At 35.8% G+C, this 21,388-nt stretch overlaps 1 protein-coding gene across 5 annotated transcripts in view; it reads right to left on the bottom strand.

Moving 5' to 3' along the window:
- RAB3GAP1 (RAB3 GTPase activating protein catalytic subunit 1) overlaps positions 1 to 21,388 on the bottom strand; it is a 113,250-nt gene that overhangs the window by 24,628 nt on the left and 67,234 nt on the right. For all 5 annotated transcript variants that reach the window (XR_004902670.1, XM_028508674.2, XM_028508675.2 and 2 more), the window contains 8 exons: positions 17,520 to 17,588; positions 16,101 to 16,174; positions 13,883 to 13,975; positions 12,809 to 12,978; positions 10,948 to 11,034; positions 9,687 to 9,859; positions 8,433 to 8,487; positions 7,816 to 8,187 (listed from right to left, as the gene is read on the bottom strand). Coding sequence is in view for 4 of the 5 variants with exons in the window: in XM_028508674.2 (XP_028364475.1) it covers positions 7,816 to 8,187; positions 8,433 to 8,487; positions 9,687 to 9,859; positions 10,948 to 11,034; positions 12,809 to 12,978; positions 13,883 to 13,975; positions 16,101 to 16,174; positions 17,520 to 17,588 (1,093 nt within the window). In the remaining variant the exon portion in view is untranslated. The remainder of the gene's footprint in view (positions 1 to 7,815; positions 8,188 to 8,432; positions 8,488 to 9,686; positions 9,860 to 10,947; positions 11,035 to 12,808; positions 12,979 to 13,882; positions 13,976 to 16,100; positions 16,175 to 17,519; positions 17,589 to 21,388) is intronic.

Here is a 21,388-nt window from a genome sequence, read left to right as displayed (position 1 = left end):
GCTAAAAATCAAATGCTTACTTTGGCCCAGAGAATCTCTTATTCATTTACCACATGTAATTTCATTTAAAGCTTGTAATTATCATATGATGACCTCAATATGCAAGGAAAGCATTTGACAAAATACAATACTTGTTCATAATATAAACTCTCTTATATAAACCAGGAATACAAGAGAACTTCCCTATTATGAGTAATGGTATCTATGGCACATCAGATACCCTCAACAATCACCACAAGCTTTTCTTCTGAGACTGGAAACATGGGAAAGATATTCACTATTCAAAACTGTACTGGAGGTCCCAGCCAATGCAGTAAGGCATGGCAATTTTTTAGAAATGTAAAGGTTTGAAATCAAAACTCAAATTGTGGATATAAACAGACAACATGCTTCTGTTCATAAGAAAACCCAAATAATTTACAAACTATGAGAACTAATAAGTGAATGTAATAAGACTGCTATAGATCCAAGGTCAATATACAAAAATCAACTTTCTACATGTCAGGTGAAACTTAAGAAATTAAATTTAAAATGGTTATTAAATACCATTCATAACATTTAAGAAATCATAAAAACTTCAAAAATATCTAATGAAAGATACACAAAACCTCTACATTGAAAACTATAAAACAACTGATTAGACAAAGTAAAAGAAACCATAAAGAATATAAAAGATATTTTATGGTCATGGAACTCAATATTGTTAAGATTTCAATTCTTTCTAAATTGATTTATAAATTCAATGCAATATGAATCACTACCCCAGCAGGATTATTTTGTATGTGGAAACTGCCAAGCTGATTCTCAAATGTACAACCCCCCCCCCCCCACTAAAAACAAAAAACATAAAGGACAGCCAAGATGATCTTGAAGAACAAAGTTAGATGATTTACATTATAAGATAGAAACACTTATTATAAAGCTGTAGTAATAAACACAGTCCATTACTGGCATAAGGATAGCCAAAGAGACTAACAGAACAGAATACGTAATTCAGAAACAGACCAATACATATACAGTCACATGATTTACAACAAAAATATGTCTGCCACTCTGTGGGAAAAGGTAGATCTTTTGAATAATGGTGTTGGAACAAAATTGCATATCCTTATAAAAAAAGAGGATCTTAACCTCTTCCTTATACCAGATACAGTCAATGTGAAGTGGGTCACAAACATAAATAGGTAAAATAATAAAGCTCCTAGAAAAAGAAGAAAAAAACATAAGAGCCTATGTGAAGGTCACTGAAGTGCAGCTTTTTTTCCCCAATCCTCACCCAAGGACGTGATTATTGATTTTAGGAGAGGGGGAGGGAAAGAGAGGGAGAGAAACATCAATGACAGAGAAAAAGAACTGAACCTGCAACCTAGGGATGTGCCCAACTGGGAACTGAACCTGCAACCTTTAGGTTTATGGGATTATGATCCACCGAACTGAGCCACATGGCCAGGGCAAGGATTTCTTAAATGAGAGACAAAAGTACTATCCACATAAGAAACACATTGTTTGACAGGACTTATTAAAATTAAGAATGCCAATTTAACTAATCATTAAGAAAGTGAGACCTAGGCAAGATGGTGGAGGAGTAAATAAAAGTCACACTAACCTCCTCCCAGGACCAATCTGAATTACAACAAAATTGTGGAGAAGTCACCTGAAACAAACAACTGAACAATAGCGAGAGAGAAGCCTTATAACCTCAGACAGACAGAAAAATAAGCTTCAGCACAACCTGACTAGTTAGAAGTATAGTGGAGGCTCTAGAAGGCTGGTTGGGTGCCCATAGATGGCAGCACTGGAGGGATAATTACACAGCCCGTGGGACCCCCCCAGGAAGTGTGGGGTCTAAACCCGTAAGCTGGGGTCCCCAGCCTAGAGCACCAGAACCCAAAAAGTACACAGATAACAACCAGTGGCAAAAAAGAGCAGGGTTGCTCTCTGCCAGAGAGACAGCTGGGAATGAAAAGAACCATTTAAAGGGCCAACATACAAATTTTCATTTGCAGCCACTTACTCTGGGCTCTGGCAAATGGCAGGGGGCAGATGAGACTGTAGACGGGACTGGAGACGCTTGAGGAGATACTAGGGACAGAGGCTTTGGGGAGAGAACTGAAGGAGTAGCTGCCAGGATCCTGGTGCTGAGTCATCCCCCATACCCCAGCAGCCATGCTGCTCAAGCAGTCCACTGCCTCGGAACTGCAGCAGCCTGAGGAGGAACAATAACCCAAACCACAGGAGGGATTCTATCTCACCCGATGGTGCTTAAGCCTGACTGCTGAGTGCAGAGTAACTAGATTAACAACTGAAGGAGTCAGCCACAAAGAGTAGATCCCTGAAGTCTCGAACAAGATGCCTAAAATCAACATCTTTAGGGGGTCAATCACCATCTGACATCACCAGAGGAGGCTCCAAGTTGCAATACCTTAAAAGTCCTAGGAGAACACAGGCAGGAATATCTCAGATATTCCACGCAGCAATATTTTCAACAATATGTCCCCTAGAGCAAGGGATACAAGGGAAAGAATAAATAAATGAGATTTCATCAAAATAACAAGCTTCTGCAAGGCTAAAGAAAACATTAGAAAAATAAAAAGGGAACCAACTGTATGGGAAAATATATTTGCCAATGATACCTTGCATAAGGGTTTGATCTCCAAAATATATAAAGAACTCACACGACTCCACTCCAGGAACACAAACAAGCCAATTAAAAATGGGCAAAGGACATGAACAGACACTTCTCCAAAGAGGACATACAGAGGCCAAGAGACATATGAAAGGATGCTCAGCATCACTAGCCATCAGAGAGATGCAACTTGAAACCACAATGAAATACCATTTCACACTGGTCAGAATGGTCATCATAAACAAATCAACAAACAAGGGCTGGCGAGGTTGTGGAGAAAAGGGAACCCTGGTACACTGTTGGTGGGAATGCAGACTGGTGCAGCCACTGTGGAAAACAGTATGGAATTTCCTCAAAACCTAAAAATGGAACTGCCTTTTGTTCCAGTGATTCCACTGCCAGGACTATACCCTAAGAATCCTGAAACACCAATTCAAAAGAACCTATGCACCCCAATGTTCATAGCAGCAATATCCAAGTATTGGAAGCAACCTAAGTGCCCATTAGTAACTGACTGGATAAAAAACTGTGGCACATTTACACAATGGAACACTATGCAGCAGAAAGGAAAAAGGAACTCCTACCCTTCGTGACAGCATGGATGGATCTGGAGAGCTTTATGCTAAGTGAAATAGGCTATGTGGTAAAAGACAAATACCATATGATCTCACCTATAAGTGGAACCTAATCAACAAAACAAATGAGCAAGCCAAATAGAACCAGAGATACAGAAATAAAAAACAAACTGACAGTAACCAGAGGGGACGGGGGGAGAGGGATAATGGGGGAAAGAAGGCAAGGGGTTGTCAGTCAGAGACAACTTAAAAAACAGGCAAAGGTCTTAAACAGGCATTTTACCAAGAAGATATCCAAATAGCTATAAGTACATGAAAATGTGTTAGATATCATTATTCATTAGGGAAGTGTAAAAACCTGAGATATTATTACATACCCAAGAGAAAGGCAAAAATGTAAACGACTGAAATTATCCAGTATGACAAGAAGAGTTAACATAGCAGGCCTCACACTGCTATCCTCAGAAAGGCTTGTTTGCAATGCTGGCTCTTGGGTGGCACTTGGGACCCTGGATTTTGGTAGGGTCCACCATACTCAGAACTGATTAAAATAGTTCACTGTGCTTAAACTCTTAGTGCAAACAATGTGGCTTATGCTGAATACCTGCTTCCCTTCTGGGAGTCTGAAATTTTGATAGTGCTAGGCAGAGGTTCCCTAAACATAGGGTTTGGGTGTCAGCCCTCAATAAAAACCATGAGCACCGAGCCTCTAACAACTTCTCCTGGTAGACAACATCTTATGTATTGTCACAATTCCCTGCTGGAAGAATTAAGTGCATCCTGTGTGACTACACTGAGAGAAGATTCTTTTGGAAGCTTGTGCTTGATATCCTCTGAACTCTGTCCCATGTGCCATTTCTTCTGCTGGTTTTTCTTTGCATCCTTTTGCTGTAATAAATTATAGCCGTGAGCATGACTGTATGATGAGTCCTGTGAGTCTCCCAGCAAATCATCAAACCTGGGAGTAGTGTTGGGGCCCCTGACACAACAAATGTCAGGAATTATATGGAACAAACCAAAATTATTACACACTATTGAAGAGAATGTAAATTAGTTCAAACACTTTGGGAGACTAGTAATATCTATTAAAGCCAAAACATATTTCTACCATGTAACCCAACAATTTTACTCTTAGAATAACTCCAAAAGAAAGTGCCTATGTTTATTATATAAGAATGTTTTTTTTTTAATGACAGTTTAAACTGTAAACAACTCAATTTCCATGAACAGGTGAATGGATAAGCAAATTATGGCACATTCATATAATATACTACAAAGTAATAACCATGCCATATCAATACACACAGCAACATGGATGAATCTCACAGATGGTAGTTAAATAAAAAAAGTTCAACACAGGAGTACACAATGTATGATTCCATTTATTAGGTTTAAAAATTAACAAAACTAACCTATAGTGATAAAAGTTAGAAAAGAGTTACCTGGAGGGGAGTACTGGGTTATGCTATCCAATACATCTTGTTATTAAAATTTAAATAAGAAATTCAGTTCCTCAGGTGCATTAGCCACATTTCAAGCATTCGATGGCCATATATGGATAAGGGCTATAGTACTGGACAGCAGAGATAGAAAATATACATTTTCATCTTTACAAAAAGTTCTATTGATCAGTATGGTTCTAGCATGGTGGAATTTTCTATATTTTGATCTAGCTGGTAGTTACATCGGTTTTTAAATATAAAAAGAACTGCACTGGCTGGTGTGGCTCAGTGGATTGAGTGCTGGCCTGTAAACCAAAGGGTCACCAGTTTGATGCCCAGTCAGAATACATGACTGGGTTGTGGGCCACATCCCCATTGGGGGGCGTGTCAGAGGCAACCACACAGAGGCTTCTCTCCCTCTCTTTCTCCTTCCTTTCCTTTCTAAAAATAAATAAATAAAATCTTAAAAAAAAAAAAAGAGAGAGAGAATCCTAAAAGCAACAAGAAAAAAGCAGACAATTACCTACAGAGTTCCCATAAGACTGTTAGCTGATTTCTCAAAAGAAACTCTGCACACTGGCAAGGGACTAGAAGGGACTGGCAAGAAGTATTTAAAAGTGATGAAAAGCAAGGACCTACAACCTAGATTACTCTATCCAGCAAAGCTATAATTTAGAATGGAAGGGAAGACAAAGTGCTTCCCAGAAAAGGTCAAACTAAAGCATTTCATCATCACCAAGTCATTGTTATATGAAATGCTAAGGGAAATTATATGAGAAAAAGGCGATCAAAATGATGAACTTTAAAATGGCAATAAATACACAACTATCAATAACTGAATCCAAGTAACAGACTTAAGCAAACAAGTAGAACAGGAACAGAATCATAGATATGGAGATCATTTGGAGGGGGAAGGGAGAGAACCAGGGGAAAGGTGCAGGATTGAGAAGCAAAAATTGGTAGGTACAGGATAGACATGGGAATGTTAAGGACAGTATAGGTAATGGAGTAGCCAAAGAACTTTTATGCACTACCCATGGACATGAACTAAGGGGGGTATTGCTAGAGGAACAGGGGGTACTGGTTGGAATGGGGCAAAGGCAAAAAAATTGGGGACAACTGTAATAGCATAATCAATAAAATATAATTTAAAATTTTTTTTAAATATTTAGTTCTGGCCAAGATAGAGGCGTAGGTAGAAACCTTACACTTCGTCGCACAACCAAAAGGAGGATAACCAATCTAAAATCAATACACAACCAGAAGTGTCAGAAAATCAAATTGCATGGAACTCCAACAACCACAGAATTTAAGAAACAGTCAAACAGAACAAGCAGGCCAGTAAGGCTGCAGACAGAGAGAACCTGCGGCGGGCTGCTTGCTCAGGACTGACTGAAGGGGAAACTGAGACTCAAAGCTGGCTGTGGACTACAGCGGTTGCCATGGTGGGAGAAACTCCCAGTCTCACATGAGAGTTCACTGAAAAGTGGGCTACAGATGAGCAGGGAGGCTGCATTGTTCACTCTCGGGCCCCTCCCCCACAAGCAGTGCTGAAGCACAGCAAGGAGGATTGCCCTGCCCAAGTGAATACCTAAGGCCCTGCTCCCTTACAACTTAACAGGGGCCCTGAACAAAGAAAAGGGCCCAAATGAAAGAACAGAGCAAAGCCTCAGAAAGAAAGCTAAGCGAGAAGATCACCAACCTATGTGATGAAGAATTTAAAGCACTGGTAATCAAAATACTCAGAGAACTGATTAAGCTTGGTTGAAAAATGAAAGAATAAATGAAAGATACCCAAAATGAAATAAAGCAAAATATTCAGGGAACCAACAGTGACAGAAAACCACAACTCAAAGCAACGATTTGGAACAAAATGAAAAAATAAACATCCAACGGGAACAGAATGAAGAAAGAATTAAAAAAAGCGAAGAGAGTCTTACAAACCTCTGGGACAACCTGAAATGTTCCAATATCCAAATTTTAGGGGTGCCAGAAAAAGAAGAGGAAGACCAAGAAACTGAAAACTTATTTGAACAAATAATGAAGCTAAACTTCCCCAATCTGGTGAAGGAAATAGACTTCCAGGAAGTCCAGGAAGCCCAGAGAGTCCCAAAGAAGTTGGACCCAAAGAGGAACACACCAAGGCACGTCATCATTAAGTTACCCACAGTGAAAGATAAAGAGAAAATCCTAAAAGAAGCAAGGGGAAAGGAAACAGTTACCTACAAAGGAGTGCCCATTAGACTATCAGCTGATTTCTCAAACGAAACCTTGCAGGCGAGAAAGGGCTGGAAAGAAGTATTTGAAGTCATGAAAGGCAAGGACCTACATCTGAGATTACTCTATCCAGCAAAGCTATCATTTAGAATGGAAGGGCAGATAAAGTGCTTCCTGAATAAGGTCAAGTTAAAGGAGTTCATTATCACCCAGCCCTTATTATATGAAATGTTAAAGGGATTTATCTAAGAGGAAGAAGATCGAAAACATGAACAGTACAATGACAATAAAGTCACAACTATCAACAAATGAACCTAAAAAAAAAAAGAAAGGAAAAATAACAAAAACAAAAACTAAGCAAACAACTAGAATAGGAACAGAATCAGAGAAATGGACAGCACATGGAGGATTTTCAGAGGGGAGGGGGAAGGGAGGAATGGGGGGGGGAATGTACAGGGAAGAAGCAGCATAACTGGTAGACATGAAATAGATGGGAGACATCAAAAATGGTACAGAAAACAGAAAGCTCAAAGAACTTACATGTACAAGCCATGGATATGAACTAAGTGAGGGAGGGAGGAATGCTGGAGGGTTTGGGGATGCAGGGGGTAGGGGGGCTAAAAGTGGAAAAATTGGGAAAACTATAATAGCATAATCAATAAAATATACTTAAAAAATAAAAACATGAGTACACATCACTCAGTTCAACAAACAACAGATTACCTTATATATAATGAACTATACTATCTACTTATACTTCAAAACATTTCTTAATTTCAAAAGTGGTAGACCTAAAAACTGCTACAGTTTATTTAGATTTCAAATCTTAGATCATTGAACACAGAGTGTTTAAAGAATTGCCACTACCCAAAACAATCATCTCCTACTAGGATGAAGTTATATAAACAACAAATTTCTTTAAAATTAAAACTTAAAGGGACAATCCATGTCCTACCTGGGTTACTGGAATGTAGAGAGGTTCTCCATTATGCAGCAATGTAAGTTTCCCATGCTGGTGGAGTCGTCCTTCTGGTTTTAAATTTGCCATCTCCTTAAGTCCTCCTTTCTTGCCACTCTCTTGTCCGTTTCCCTTAAGTTCTTCAGTATCACTTAGACATTCAAAAAATTCTTCTTCGCTATCACTCCAAGAATCCCAAGATTTTCCCACCTCTCCCTTTTCTTTATCCACATCTTTTAGATTATCTGGCCCCAACTGGTCTCCATGTTTTCCAGCATCCCCTGGATATGTGTTAGTTACATTATTTGAAGTACTTGTCTTTCTCCCCTCATCACGTGCCTTCTTTCTTTCAATACAACAATTTAACATCTTAAGGAAACAGAAATATGTATATTTGAATTAGTTACAGTAAAATCAAAATCTATCCAGTGCTTGAATATTTAATTTTCATTTTCTGCCCTTCCCTTTAGACCTTGTTGTGACTTACAGTGATTTTAAGTAACCTACAGCAGCACAAACAGAAAAGCCTATAATCAATACTGAAATTTAGCTTTAGAACTAAGCTTCAGTGAACTCCAGATCACAATTATATACGGACATTGGAAAACCTTTACCTGTAGTTTCTGATGTAGTAAACAACATCTTAGATCTGGGGGTCCACTTGCTAAGCTATCAAATAAAGTAGTGGGAAAACAAAGATTAGTTTCAATAAAATTGCTTCAGATATACATAATTTTTATACTACCACAATTTTGTTCCATTGATAACAAACCAAAACTAGAGTTATAGAGGTAAGATAGCTGAAATGGAGCAAATAAGATTAAGATCAAAATTTATTTTATTCTCTTAGCCCACAAATCACCAATAGCAAATATAAGAAATATTTCAAAGCACAATAATAAACTAGTGATAGTTCCCAAGCTAACAGAAAGTTAAAATGAAAAAAAGTCTCTAAATCCATACAGTAATTCACACTATATAAAATAGATTAAACTATCTTTTCAGTTCTCAATTATTATAGTGGATTCTTAATATAAAAACCATCAATTTCCACCTCTCTTTTGCCAGGACTTCCTCTAATTCTAAATCTCTAAATTCCCAGTAATCAGCAAAGAGGACCTAACTAAGCAGAGACTGACATACATAAGATAAACATTTTTGGATGTCACCGTTTCATATGACTCATATGATGAATCTCTATATATCACGGAAAAACAAAGGCAGATGAGGAGTAACCCATGCAATATCAACATTTACATTAACTAAACTCTCTTATGTGATTAAGTGAAATGTCAATATAAGTTATAAAAAAAAATCACAAGTAATGTTTAATACCTAAACTTAAAAACTTTAAAGATATTTTCCCCTCCAATTATAAAAATATATATTCACTACATAATATCTAGAAAAATACACAAATGTATAAAGAACAAAATAAAAATATAATTACACACCTGGGAAAACTGTTGACATTTGGCTATATTTCTTTCCAATTATTTTTCTATATATAATTGAAAGTGCCTGATATATGCAGTATTATATTCTACTTTACTACAAGCATTAAGATCATTTTCAGTATTATTAGAGATTCGTGGAGAAAAAACTTGTAACGGATCCATAACTTTCCACTGTAGAGACGTATCATAATTTATTTAACCATCTTTTTATGTTTGATACTTAGGTTGTTTCACCTTTTTCTCCCCATTATAAATCTGCTGCAGTGAATACCTCTGAATATAAATCACGTCCAAAGTTTCTCACTATTTTCTTAGGACAGATTTTTTTTTTTAGAAGAGAACAATCCAAAAGTCAAAAGTCTGCCAACAAACAAAAGTTCTATCTATACAAATGGAAAATAAAATTATTACCCTGGAATCAGGAAGTTGTTTTCCCATCTGAAACGCATTTCAAGAACAAACTCCTGCCAGAGGTGTGCCACTCCTTTCAGTCCTCCATGATAGAAATTGATCATACAAAGACACAAAGCCAATTTGTATGTTAAACTGTCAGATGGTGCAGATTTAAACTGATTGTAGAGATTCTAATTTAACAAAATAGAAACAAAGCAAAACTTGTTAACAACATATTTATATGTACAATCGAAAACTGTGTGGGTGGAAATTTTAATACTAAAATTAGTCTAACCTACCCAACTAGTTTTTATCAATGTGTAATGCATTACTTCCTAAATTATTCTTAGGCAGTTCCTTATTTTCAAGATTTCTACAAGGATCAAAATACTGAAGCTATACTTTGGTGAGGCTAAAGTTACAAGTTTCAATTTCTTCTCTGGAATCTTTAAGATATATTCCAAATTTCATGTGTTGCTTTAAAAATCCTTTTAATTAAAAATAGTACAAACTTGCTGTCAAAACAAAAATATAAAATAAACTCAGAACTGTAAAAGTGAGAAGGTAAATCTTTGTTTTTCCTCCCCACTTCATGAAATCTACTCCTTAACAATACTATAAAAGATTGATATACCTCTATAGCTGTCATTTAAACTCTCATTTCTCAATTTATCAAAGACCTGGATAAGGAAAACAGGAAAACGTTACTTCATTTTACTTCATTAAAGAGTTTTCCACTCAGCACTGGTTGGTGTAGCTTAGTGGATTGAGTGCCAGCCTACGAATCAAAGTGTCACTGGTTCAATTCCCAGCCAGGACACATGCCTGGGTTGCAGGCCTGCTGCCCAGTAGGGGGCGCATGAGAGGCAACCATATATTGATGTTTCTTTCCCTTTCTCTCTCTTTCCCTCTCTCTAAAAATAAATAAATGTGTTTTTTTAAAAAAGAGTTTTTCACTCACTCTCTAGTTTGAAATACAAGAAAGAATCTGTTGCAAAATATACATGTTATGATTTATGAAAAGTCTAAAATGGGGGAATTCCTATAATCATGCACAGTGTGTGTTTCACTGTTACCAGGAAAGTTCTTGCTATTCAAAATATGCCAATGTTTTATAGCAGGTCATTTTCTGAGTGGAAGCCATGATTTCCACTCAAGTTTTCTTAAAGTGATTTTTAAAATAAAAAGATCCTTATGCTACTAAACTAGAGATATAGCAAACCCTTAGAAATATGATGTATTTTAATCACTGAACTTCAAATCAACTTAATCAACTTACATATTCTTCACTCTCTGATGAAGGATTATTATCTGCTGAAGAAGTTCCGTCTAATGGTTTCTCAGAAGCAGCATCAGGGAATAAGTACTTAGGGAGAGAGAAAAATAACCACATTTTCAAACAAATTTCCCAATTTGTTTATTTCTGTTACTCATATAGGCACTGTTTGACTTTTTAATGATTCTGCTGTTAAAACAATGAGAATGCTCTGGCCAGTTGGTTCTATATTATCTGAAAAGTGTTTATTTGAAGATTTTTCATTTTTCTTTGAAAATACAGAGTTTTAGTAACTAGCCAATTTTAGAAACCAGAGGCTTTTCTAAATAGTAACCACCTGATTCTGTGAACTTAGTTCACATGCAATATGCTATTGTAACTATGTAACAGAATGAAAAACCAAAACTTTTTCACTATTTCAGTCTCATCCAAGGTTATTAAAGTTTTTAAAAAGTATTAATATTACTAAAAAGACAAAGCTATACAAGAAAAACTTTAAACATCCATATATTCATGACACTAAGTAGAGTTATATTATTCCACAAGTTTTCATACATGAAATAATAAAAGTATGACATTTAAGACACGTAAGTTCATTTTATGAGATACTCCTAGAAAACAGGAAGCAGTCTAACCCTGTAATGACCACTGTATCTTTTCTACATGGTCTCTATGTGAGTGTGTGTAGGAGTGGTCGGAAAAAAAAATTGTGTATACGACAAGCTGTATAGCTGAAATGAAATCTCTAAGAGTACATTCTTATGAATGGGCCTTCTCTACAGAAATTTATTTTCAGTCCTTTTATCACTGTTTCTCCAAGTGCTTTGTGGTACTGCTGACTTGTAATTCCTTTTACTATGCATACTTTGCTACATATTTTATGCCAACCTCCACTACTAGGCATATTTACAATTCCCATATAACCATGTGAACTAAGTATCACTGCCCACGTCTCAGACACAGAAACTGAAAATCTGGTCAAGAGTACTGTTCAGATTAATGACAGAAATCAGATTAATATCAAGTTCCCAAGACTAGTATTCTTTTCATTGTACTACTCTTGAAGGTTTTCTCCAAGACTGTCTTAATGCACATTGTGCCAGAAGTATGATTTTAACTACAATATAGTAAGAATATCTATCATTTATCAAAGGCCCATTATATGCCAGGCAGTGTAACAGAAGGTCCTTTAACCCTCAGAACAATCTCATAAGGTTTTATCAGCCTCATTTATAGAGAAGGAAACTGAAGTTAAGTAGCTTTTCAAAATCACACAGTAAGTCAGGCTCCCTGGTTGGGCCTGTTCCACCACACTATACCTAGGAGATACCCTAGCCCCCACTAGTACTCACTGTATAATATAAAGCTTTCTCTGGACTGCTATGAAGGAAATTTTTCAAAAATACAATTCTGGTCATGCTGACTTGCTTAAAATGATGTGAAACTGCATGAAAAAGTCCAGCATTTCAGAATGGCAGGTTACCTGTTATCTCTTTAGCCTTGTCCCTGGCCATTCCCTGGGAAGTATTATACAATATACCAAACTATTCAACATGCTGTTAGATCTCTGCTATTACTCTGCTTCTAAAGCCTTCTTCTCTTCAAGATGTAGCTCAAGTGTCCCTCATTATGAAGCCTTCCCTGATTTCCACTGCCCAGAGACAGATGCACTTCCTGTTGTGTTCTCACAGCCCCTCTGCCAGATTTCTCACATGCAATATGCTATTGTAACTATTGCCCTGAATGTGGAGACTTCATTTTACTCATTTTGTATTCCCAACCCAGTGCCCACCACATAGAAAGGACTGAATAGATAATGAATGGATGCTTATGCATATAAACGTATAAAGACACTATTAGTTACCAAGAGAATGGTGTTGAGGACGTCATTATTCAGTGGTGACTCTTCTATACCCCTGTGTTTTCGTATTTTCTTCTTTGCAGTATGTACCATATTTGAAACTGATAATTTATGAATCGGAACTGGTGCTGGCTCTGTCAACTTTGACAAAGCATGAGTTATATCAGTAATTTCTATAAGAAAAATAGAAATGAATACAAATTATAACCAACCTTAGCAAATTACAGTGGTAAGTAAACTGAAGACTGTAGAGAATTTTTTAAAAAGATTTTATTAACTTATTTTTAGAAAGAGAGAAAGGGAGGGAGAGAGGGATAGAAACATCAATATGCAGCTGCCTCTCACGTGTCCCGTACTGAGGACTTGACCTGGGCCACAACCCAGGAATGTGCCCTGACTGGTAATCAAACCAGTGCAGTGACCCCTTGGTTTGCAGGCTGGCAGTCAATACACTGAGCCCCACCAGCCCAGGCAAATTTTTTTTTTTTTAATCCTCACTCAAGGACATGCCCATTGATTTTAGAGAGAGGAGGGAGGGACAAAGAGAAACATTGATGCAAGAGAGAAACACTGATCAGTTGCCTCTTGCCCACACCCCAACCAGGGACCTAACCCGTGACCCTAGGCATGTGTCCTAACAGGGAATCAAACCTGTGACCTTTTGGTTTACAGGATAACGCTCCATCCAACTAAGCCACACTGGCCAAGGCTGTATAAAATATTTTAGTCACTTTTACTAGTGTTATATGGTCTCAGAATTATGAAATTTTAATACACACGTTCAGCTTTATATGCATGTATGATTGACAAAGGTGCAACACAAATTATTTCTCCCAGAGTGACTTCAAAATAAACCTCTAAAACCCTGCTTTTCAAAATATCTTATATTTTTGGTGGAAAGAGCTTACTAAATGTACTTAATGTTTTAAGCTCAGGGTATAGAAATGGTAGCTATCTAGTTTATCAATAGGTGCTTCTCCAACTTAATTCAAACAAGAAAATAGATAAATGGTTGCTAGAAAACATGCCAAAACAGGAATTACACATTTGAAAATAACTTTAAAAAAAGTAGCTCACCTCTCCCTTCTTCCTCAAATGTGGATCGTCCAAGAATCTCATCAGCTGACTCCTTTCGACGGCAAACTTTAAAAAATTCAGTGACAAAATCACCTACAGAGAAAAAATGTTACTAATTTTTGGCACTTAAATGAAAGAAATCAGTCCTATAAATTAAAGTACGTATCTATTCACAAAGCTATTAACTCACATAAGGGAAAAAAAACATTCAGTATTTCTACCCATGACAAAAAATACTCCTATTTCAAAGGATGCCCGGATCTTCCTTTCTCTCCATGTGTCAGGATAGTCAACTGTTGAATCCATTAAAAAATTAAAAAGACATTCTAAAGATATGTTTCTAGAGGATTAAGAAATCACACAGGATAAAATTATTTCATCTTTAGCTGTGTTTTAATGGCACACTTTGTGTTATTATTACAAGAAGGGGAAAAAAAGATTTGGTGTCTCCTAAAGAGCTACAAGGAGATGCCTACACAAAGAAATTAAAGCTTAACAAGAGCCATCAGTCTAAAATTATGACAATACAATGTACTGAGTATATCTAAGTTTTAGAATTCACTAATTAGAACTGATGAACCTAGAACATTTTCTGGACTTCTTCAGGAAAGGAGAAAAATCCTATAATCTAGGTATATAAACTGTCTGTAACTGTAGTTTCTTATATATGGCTATATAATCCTATAATCTAGTCATATAAACATAAAGTCAAAGAGATAAGGTGAGATCATGGAACATCTGTGAGAACCCCACATTCTGCCAAATACAAAGTGCGTTTTTTTTTTGCCCAAATTTTTGAGGGAAAAATAAGGATGCACATTATACAATGGGTATAATGAGTACATATCGTGAGTATAATAATCCTGAGTATAATGCGCACAAAAATTGTGGGTGCACTTATACATGGCACAATATGGTACTTTTAATTCTAAAGGCCTCTGCAATTACCACAGAAGTCAGTGGATGAGGAATGATAAGGAACTAAAAAACTATTTTGTAAGTAGATTTAATAATTTAATAAGTCAATGATTAAACAAGAGAAACTACTGAGCATTTACTATAGGACAGGCACTGTGTTAAATGTGATATGTACACACACATAATCTCATTTGATCCTCTCAATAACCCCATCAAGTATGTACTATTATTATCTCTATTCTACTAAGACTTGAAGAAATTATAAAAGTTGCTCAAACTGGTACATCTAGGATTTGAAACAACTATCCAACTCTAAAATTTTTGGTATCTACTCTCTATATCCCAAGACAAATTCACCGATGTACCTTTGTATTCACTATTGTAGTTAGCACAAATGGCAAACCCTAATTGACACTTGGAGAATAGCATATGATGAATGATAAGCGCTCAAGAAAATAATGCTTTAGAGAAATGCGTCATTACTGTCATCAATACATATTTAGTAAATCTATCAGATGAATGGTAATATATCAGATTATATGAAATGAAGGTGGCATGATGAACACAGAAATAGAGAAAATATTTTCCTGTGTACCCAATATGTATAAGAGAGAAAAAGATGGAAAAGCACATTGAGGAGGTGGGTTCAGAAGACTTCATGAAAGAGACAAATCAACAAAAATGAGAACAGAAAGACAATTCTAGACACAGGATACAATAATACTATCTATACAGCAATTAATATTTATCAAAGTATATTTATGTTATTTCACTTGATTCTTCAAATAACCCTATGAGGTATACAAGATTATCACACCTCTTTTCCTCTAACAGAATACAGGTTTGCATATACGGTACAACTCTTCAGAAGGACTCTTAATAGATCATAAAAATCAGTGTCCTTGCCATCACATACACAGGTCCAGAGGGACTGCAATAGGCAAAAAGGGCTCCAATAACTAGAATGAAGATGCAGACTATGCTACAGGAATAAAAGAGGAAGTGACATAAAAGCATTTTACAAATAAAACTCAGATCATGAGAAAATATCAGAGAATTCTGAGGTATAGACTGGTTAAAACTAAAACACAAAAAAGATATCCTTCTATTCCTATTCACTGCTGTGGGCAAAGATTTTTTTAATGGTGTTAACTGAGAAAGTCACAAATGTAAAACCATTAAAATAAAAAATTCTTTTTTTTTGGTAGATAAAATAAAGTACAAAGAATGAATTCAGTGTGCTGATTTGGAAGACAGGCAGATTGATGGCATTTCGGGAAAAGAAGATAATACGTCTTACCTAGCAAACACTGAGGATTATCAGCTTTTCGAACTCTAACAGACCAGTGGGGAGCCTGAATAGGATCCAAATCACTAAAACGTAAAACAATAAACATAAGATAGATCCTGATTATGATGATGTACAACACTCATGAATTTATCAGAAGGCAGTGTAATAAAAATATTTTACAGAAGGACAAGCTTTCCACTTTGCCTCCCTTAAACTTACTATTATTCTGATGCATAAGGCCATTTGGATAATTTTAAAAATGTATCTTAAGAAACCAAAGTGCTTTTGACAAAAAGGAACAAAAGGAAAAAATATATATAAAACATTTTAATAAGACATTAAAAATAATTCAGAATGGGCAATGTTCATTGATAATCTAATGAGAGAAATTTACTTTAGAGATAATAAAAAAGGAATAAGAAATAAATGTGCATAACCATCTTAAAAATATTTTATAGCACTATTAACTTAAAAAACTACAAAAATAGGGCCCAAGATCATAAGTGCCCTATTTTCCCAATTACATAGATTACCATGCATCCACTCAATGAAATACTATGTGGCAATTTTAAAAGTGATAATACGGATCTACATTTACTGTCATAAAAGATGTAAAATAATATATTAAATAAAGCAAATTTATACAATTAAATTTTAAAAAGATATACTCTCATTCAAATATTAAATTATACACCTGAAACTAATAGAATGTTATATGTCAATTATAACTCCATTATTCAAAGAGCACACACTCAAAAATGATAACTGGCTGTTTTTTAAGTAATGGTGGTGTAGGCAGTCTTTCCTTTCTTCTTTATACCCATTTTAATTATCTGATTAAGAAAGCTCATATAACTTTCATCGGCAGCAAATATAACACATTTGTTTTAATTATGAAAAGAAGTATCCTATTTCTCATTGTTCTGCATCAGGAATGAGAGGGTACTAAAATTACATTCTTCTTTCTCCACATTCTTCCTAGATAATGCTTGCTGTAATTTTCAAGTTGTGTCCATTGCTAAGGAGTATATGACATGTGTTGTTCATGACATTTAATGATCAAATGTTATTCCTACACATTCTGATGACAACTACCTCTCCAAAGCACTTCATGAAATGTTTCTAACTAGGTAAGAAAAGTTAAACAGAATTATACACTAAACCCCAAACTGATTATAGATATCTTTGCTAAAACCAAATAAGATTCAGATTGTTCATTATCCCTGAACTAAGGATTACATCCCCAAAGTCAGTAGCTTAAACACATTTGTATTACATATGAATCAGTCTAAAAAGTGATCTTTAAAAGTAGAAAAATCAACCTTATCAGAAACTCATATAATAAAAGGGAAAACTGCTAACCACTTGGCAGTTAATTTATTCTACTAACATGCTTGAGTCTCAATGTACTACTCTTAACATACTTACGAATAAACATCATTATCCACAATGATACCTTCAGTCAGGTGAGGCCATGTAGTTGCTAAGTGGAGTTCACTAAAAGTAAACAAAACATAAAATATATCCAAAAGCTTTAATAGTGTGTGTGTGTATCCTCTAACTAAGCAATTCTACTTCTAGAAATGTATCCTAAATAAATAACCAGACATATAAATGCAAATGTGTTAAAAGTAGTATTATTGCCCTGGCTGGCGAAGCTCAGTGGATAGAGCACGGGCTGGGAACCAAAGTGTCCCAGGTTCGATTCCCAGCCAGGGTACATTCCTGGGTTGCAGGCCATAACCCCCAGCAACCGCACATTGATGTTTCTCTCCCTCTCTCTCTCTCTCTCTCTCTCTCTCTCTCCCCCTCCCTTCCCTCCCTAAAAATAAATAAATAAAATCTTTAAAAAAAAGTAGTATTATTTAGAATATGATACAAATAGAAACTAGTTTAGCAAATAATAGCACATCTACATGAAGTAAATGTCTTTGTAGACATTAAAAAACATGGTATACATAACAGCCAGAAAGTATAAAGAACCCAAATGTCTATTAGGTGATGAATGCATACATAAAATGTGGTATATCCAAACAATGACATATTATACTGCCATGAAAAACAATGAAGTGCTGATTCATGCTACAATATGGATGAATCTCAAAAACAGAATGGTAAGTGAAACAGGCCAGACACAAAAGGGAACGTATTGTATACTGCAATTTATATGAAATGTCCCAAACAGGGAAATCCATATAAACAGAAAGTAGAGTTAATATTTGCATAAGCTTTATAGCATAAGCTATAAAGCTAGAGAGCCTAGGAGAATAGGAGAGATGACAGCTAAGAAAAGAAGTGTTTCTTTTGGGGACGATAAAAGTTTTCTGGAAATAGATAGTGACAATGGTTGTGAAACTCTGTAAATACTAAAAACCACTGAATTGTACATTTTTAAAATGGTGAATTTCATGGTACATAAAAACCTGTCAATTTTGATAAAATGTTGTGAGGGTTGGCAAAGTTTTTCTATAAAAAACCAGAGAGTAAATATTTTAGGTTTTGTTAGCCATGCAGTCTCCGTTACATTCTTGGTTATTTTTTCTTTTAAAACCACCTAAAATGTAAAAACCATTCTTAGCTCACTGGCTCTAAGCTCACAAAAACAGGTTACTGGCCAGATTTGGTCCACAGGTCATAGTTTACTGACTTATTATAAATGAATATTAAGTTTCAAAAAGCGCTCATGTAAAATTATAGAATAAAAAAGGGGTCACACCACAAAAAACACAGAGGTGACATACATTTATAAAATACACAAACATATTGTGCACAACAAGATATTGTGCAAAGCAGATCTGATATTTAGAAAAGGACTATTTGGAAGGCTGGCCCTTGGCTTGGCATCTGGGAAACTGGATTTCAGAGGGGTTCACACCATTCCCTGATGAGTGGATCATTATGCCTAAAACTACTTGTGCAAACAATATGGTTTAGGCCAAATACCTGCTTTCCTTTTGATACATTTTAGGCAGAGGGTGCCTACATGACCAGCCCTGGATAAAAACCTCAAGCACTGAATCTCTAATGAGCTTCCCTGGTAGAGAGCCTTTCATACATGTCACAGTCCATCCACTACAGTCCTCCACTCTACCAACTGAGCTATCAAAGGCCCCACATGTCACAATTAATTGCTGGGACAATTAAGTATGTCCTGCGTGACTACACTGGGAAAGGAAGCTTATGCCTAGTTGCTCTGGACCTCACACTATGTGCCTTTTTCCTTTGATTCTTGCATTGTATTCTTTTGCTATAATAAATCATACCCAGAAGCACAACCACTGAGCTCTGTGAGTCCTCCTACAAAATTACTAATTTGAGGGTAGTCTTGCAGACCCTTGGTGCATATATATATATGTATATGCCAAATTCACACACAGTGAAAAAAAGGCTGAAAGCACATATATCAAGCTGTAATCAGTGATCACCCATGAGTAGTGGGATTATGAATTTAGTGAGTTTTATTTTTCCTGTCTCGATTCTAAATTCACTTCTTATGTTTAGACACTACAGGAGCCAAAGAGCCAATTACATTATTTTTTGACCTTTTGATCTTTGGTGGTACTCAAACTAATTGGTAACTCTAGCCTGAGACTCTGAATCCACAAGTACGGTTTGGAATTCACTGTGGGAACAGGGCCAGCTCTCCACAACAATGTAGTGTAACTTCAGTTATGGACTGAACAACTAGCCACTGTTGGCTCAAGCCTATTTTCCAAGCCCAGTCCTCTAATGGTCCTAATTAAACCTTTGAGTTATGAAATATCTTTCCAGTAAATTGATTTTTTGCATGAATTAGTTAAGAGTTGACTTCTACAATTTGCAACTAAAAACTTGATTAGTAAACATAGGGTTTTGCTTTAACATTTTCTAAATTTAAATCTAAATTTCTAAATTTCTAAATCTGCTGAACATGAACTATTACTTTCATAATAAAACTAATTTTTAAAGTTTAAAAAATGACCATTAACAGTGTGTGATATTAGAGGACATAGATGATTAGAGTCTAGAACTATAAACTCCTATTATACCTAAGATTCAGTTCCTAAGATTTTATGACTATGTCCTCTCCTCTCCCTCTAACTACAGAACAATTTCTCTGACAATGGAGCACACTAAAAAAAAGCCTCTTCGCTTCCTCTTCCACTGCCAAAGATTCTTTTTCAAAAGCACAGTGCCCATAACATTTGCTAATCAGCATTTGATTTAAATGGTCTACCATATGGACCATCTTACCCCTCAATTAATGTTTTTCTTCTTCTTCAAACATTTGTTACTCTGCTGACTCCTCATTACATGTAGAATTAGGAAGAAATATCTAATAATTAATTACTTCAAATTTCTACTACCAGATCAATTTTATTCTTTCCCCATAAAAATTTCCCTAAGCAAAATTCCAATGAATGAACCAATTGGAAGGCAATAAGTCTATCTGTAGGTTACCATATACATTTCCCTTTTGTTTGCTATATTCTAGCCATGCTGGCTGTCTGTTTTTTCCAATAAACAAGCCAAACTCTTTCCTGCATCAAGGCTCTTTGCTCTCTTCCTGCCACATGGAATGGTCATTCTCTCTTTTACTGGTAAGTCCTCCCCTAATTGAAACTAAAGTTAAATATCACTTCCTTTGAGAACACTTTCCTGATGGTGTTCCAATCTACACCAGCTCATTTCACTGTCATCATATATATCTTGTACTTTCCCTTCAAATTATCCCACAACTTGTATGTCTATTTAGGTGATTATTTCAAGTCTATTTCCTTTGAGTAGACTGTAAAGGCCAAGCAGGCAGTTTTATTTACTTCCGTATCCTCCTCATTTATGTGCCCAGCTCATATGATAAATATTACAAAAGATACTAACTTTATCCTTTCTCTTAAGTAATTTTAGGTTAAAAGTATTATTATTTCTCCCTCTATGTAAGAACATTAAAAATATATGTGTGCATGTGTATATATTTTTAAATTAACCAAACAGTTTAATTTAACAAATAAGATAGGTTCTAAATCACCATTGTTTATATTTTCCAAAAATTTTTTATTGGTTCACATTTTCTTGTAAAACAACCTTTTCTTAAAGTTCAGTAGCTCTTCCAGAAAAGCAGATGGATAACCAAAGAAGTCACCCATATGCCTTAAGTCTTAAACTTAAGTCTTAATTTACACATTTTGAGAAAGTGGCTCTGGCTTGTGTGGCTCAGTGGATTGAGCACCAGCCTTCAAACCAAAGGGATGCCAGTTGGATTCCCAGTCAGGGCACATGCCTGGGTTGCAAGCCAGGTTTCCAGTTGGGGGCGCATG

This window comes from Phyllostomus discolor, chromosome 4 (assembly GCF_004126475.2).
Source record: "Phyllostomus discolor isolate MPI-MPIP mPhyDis1 chromosome 4, mPhyDis1.pri.v3, whole genome shotgun sequence".
Classification (NCBI taxonomy): Eukaryota; Metazoa; Chordata; class Mammalia; order Chiroptera; family Phyllostomidae; genus Phyllostomus; species Phyllostomus discolor.
Note: the sequence above shows the minus strand (reverse complement) of the source record. Positions and strands in the feature narration are given on the sequence as shown.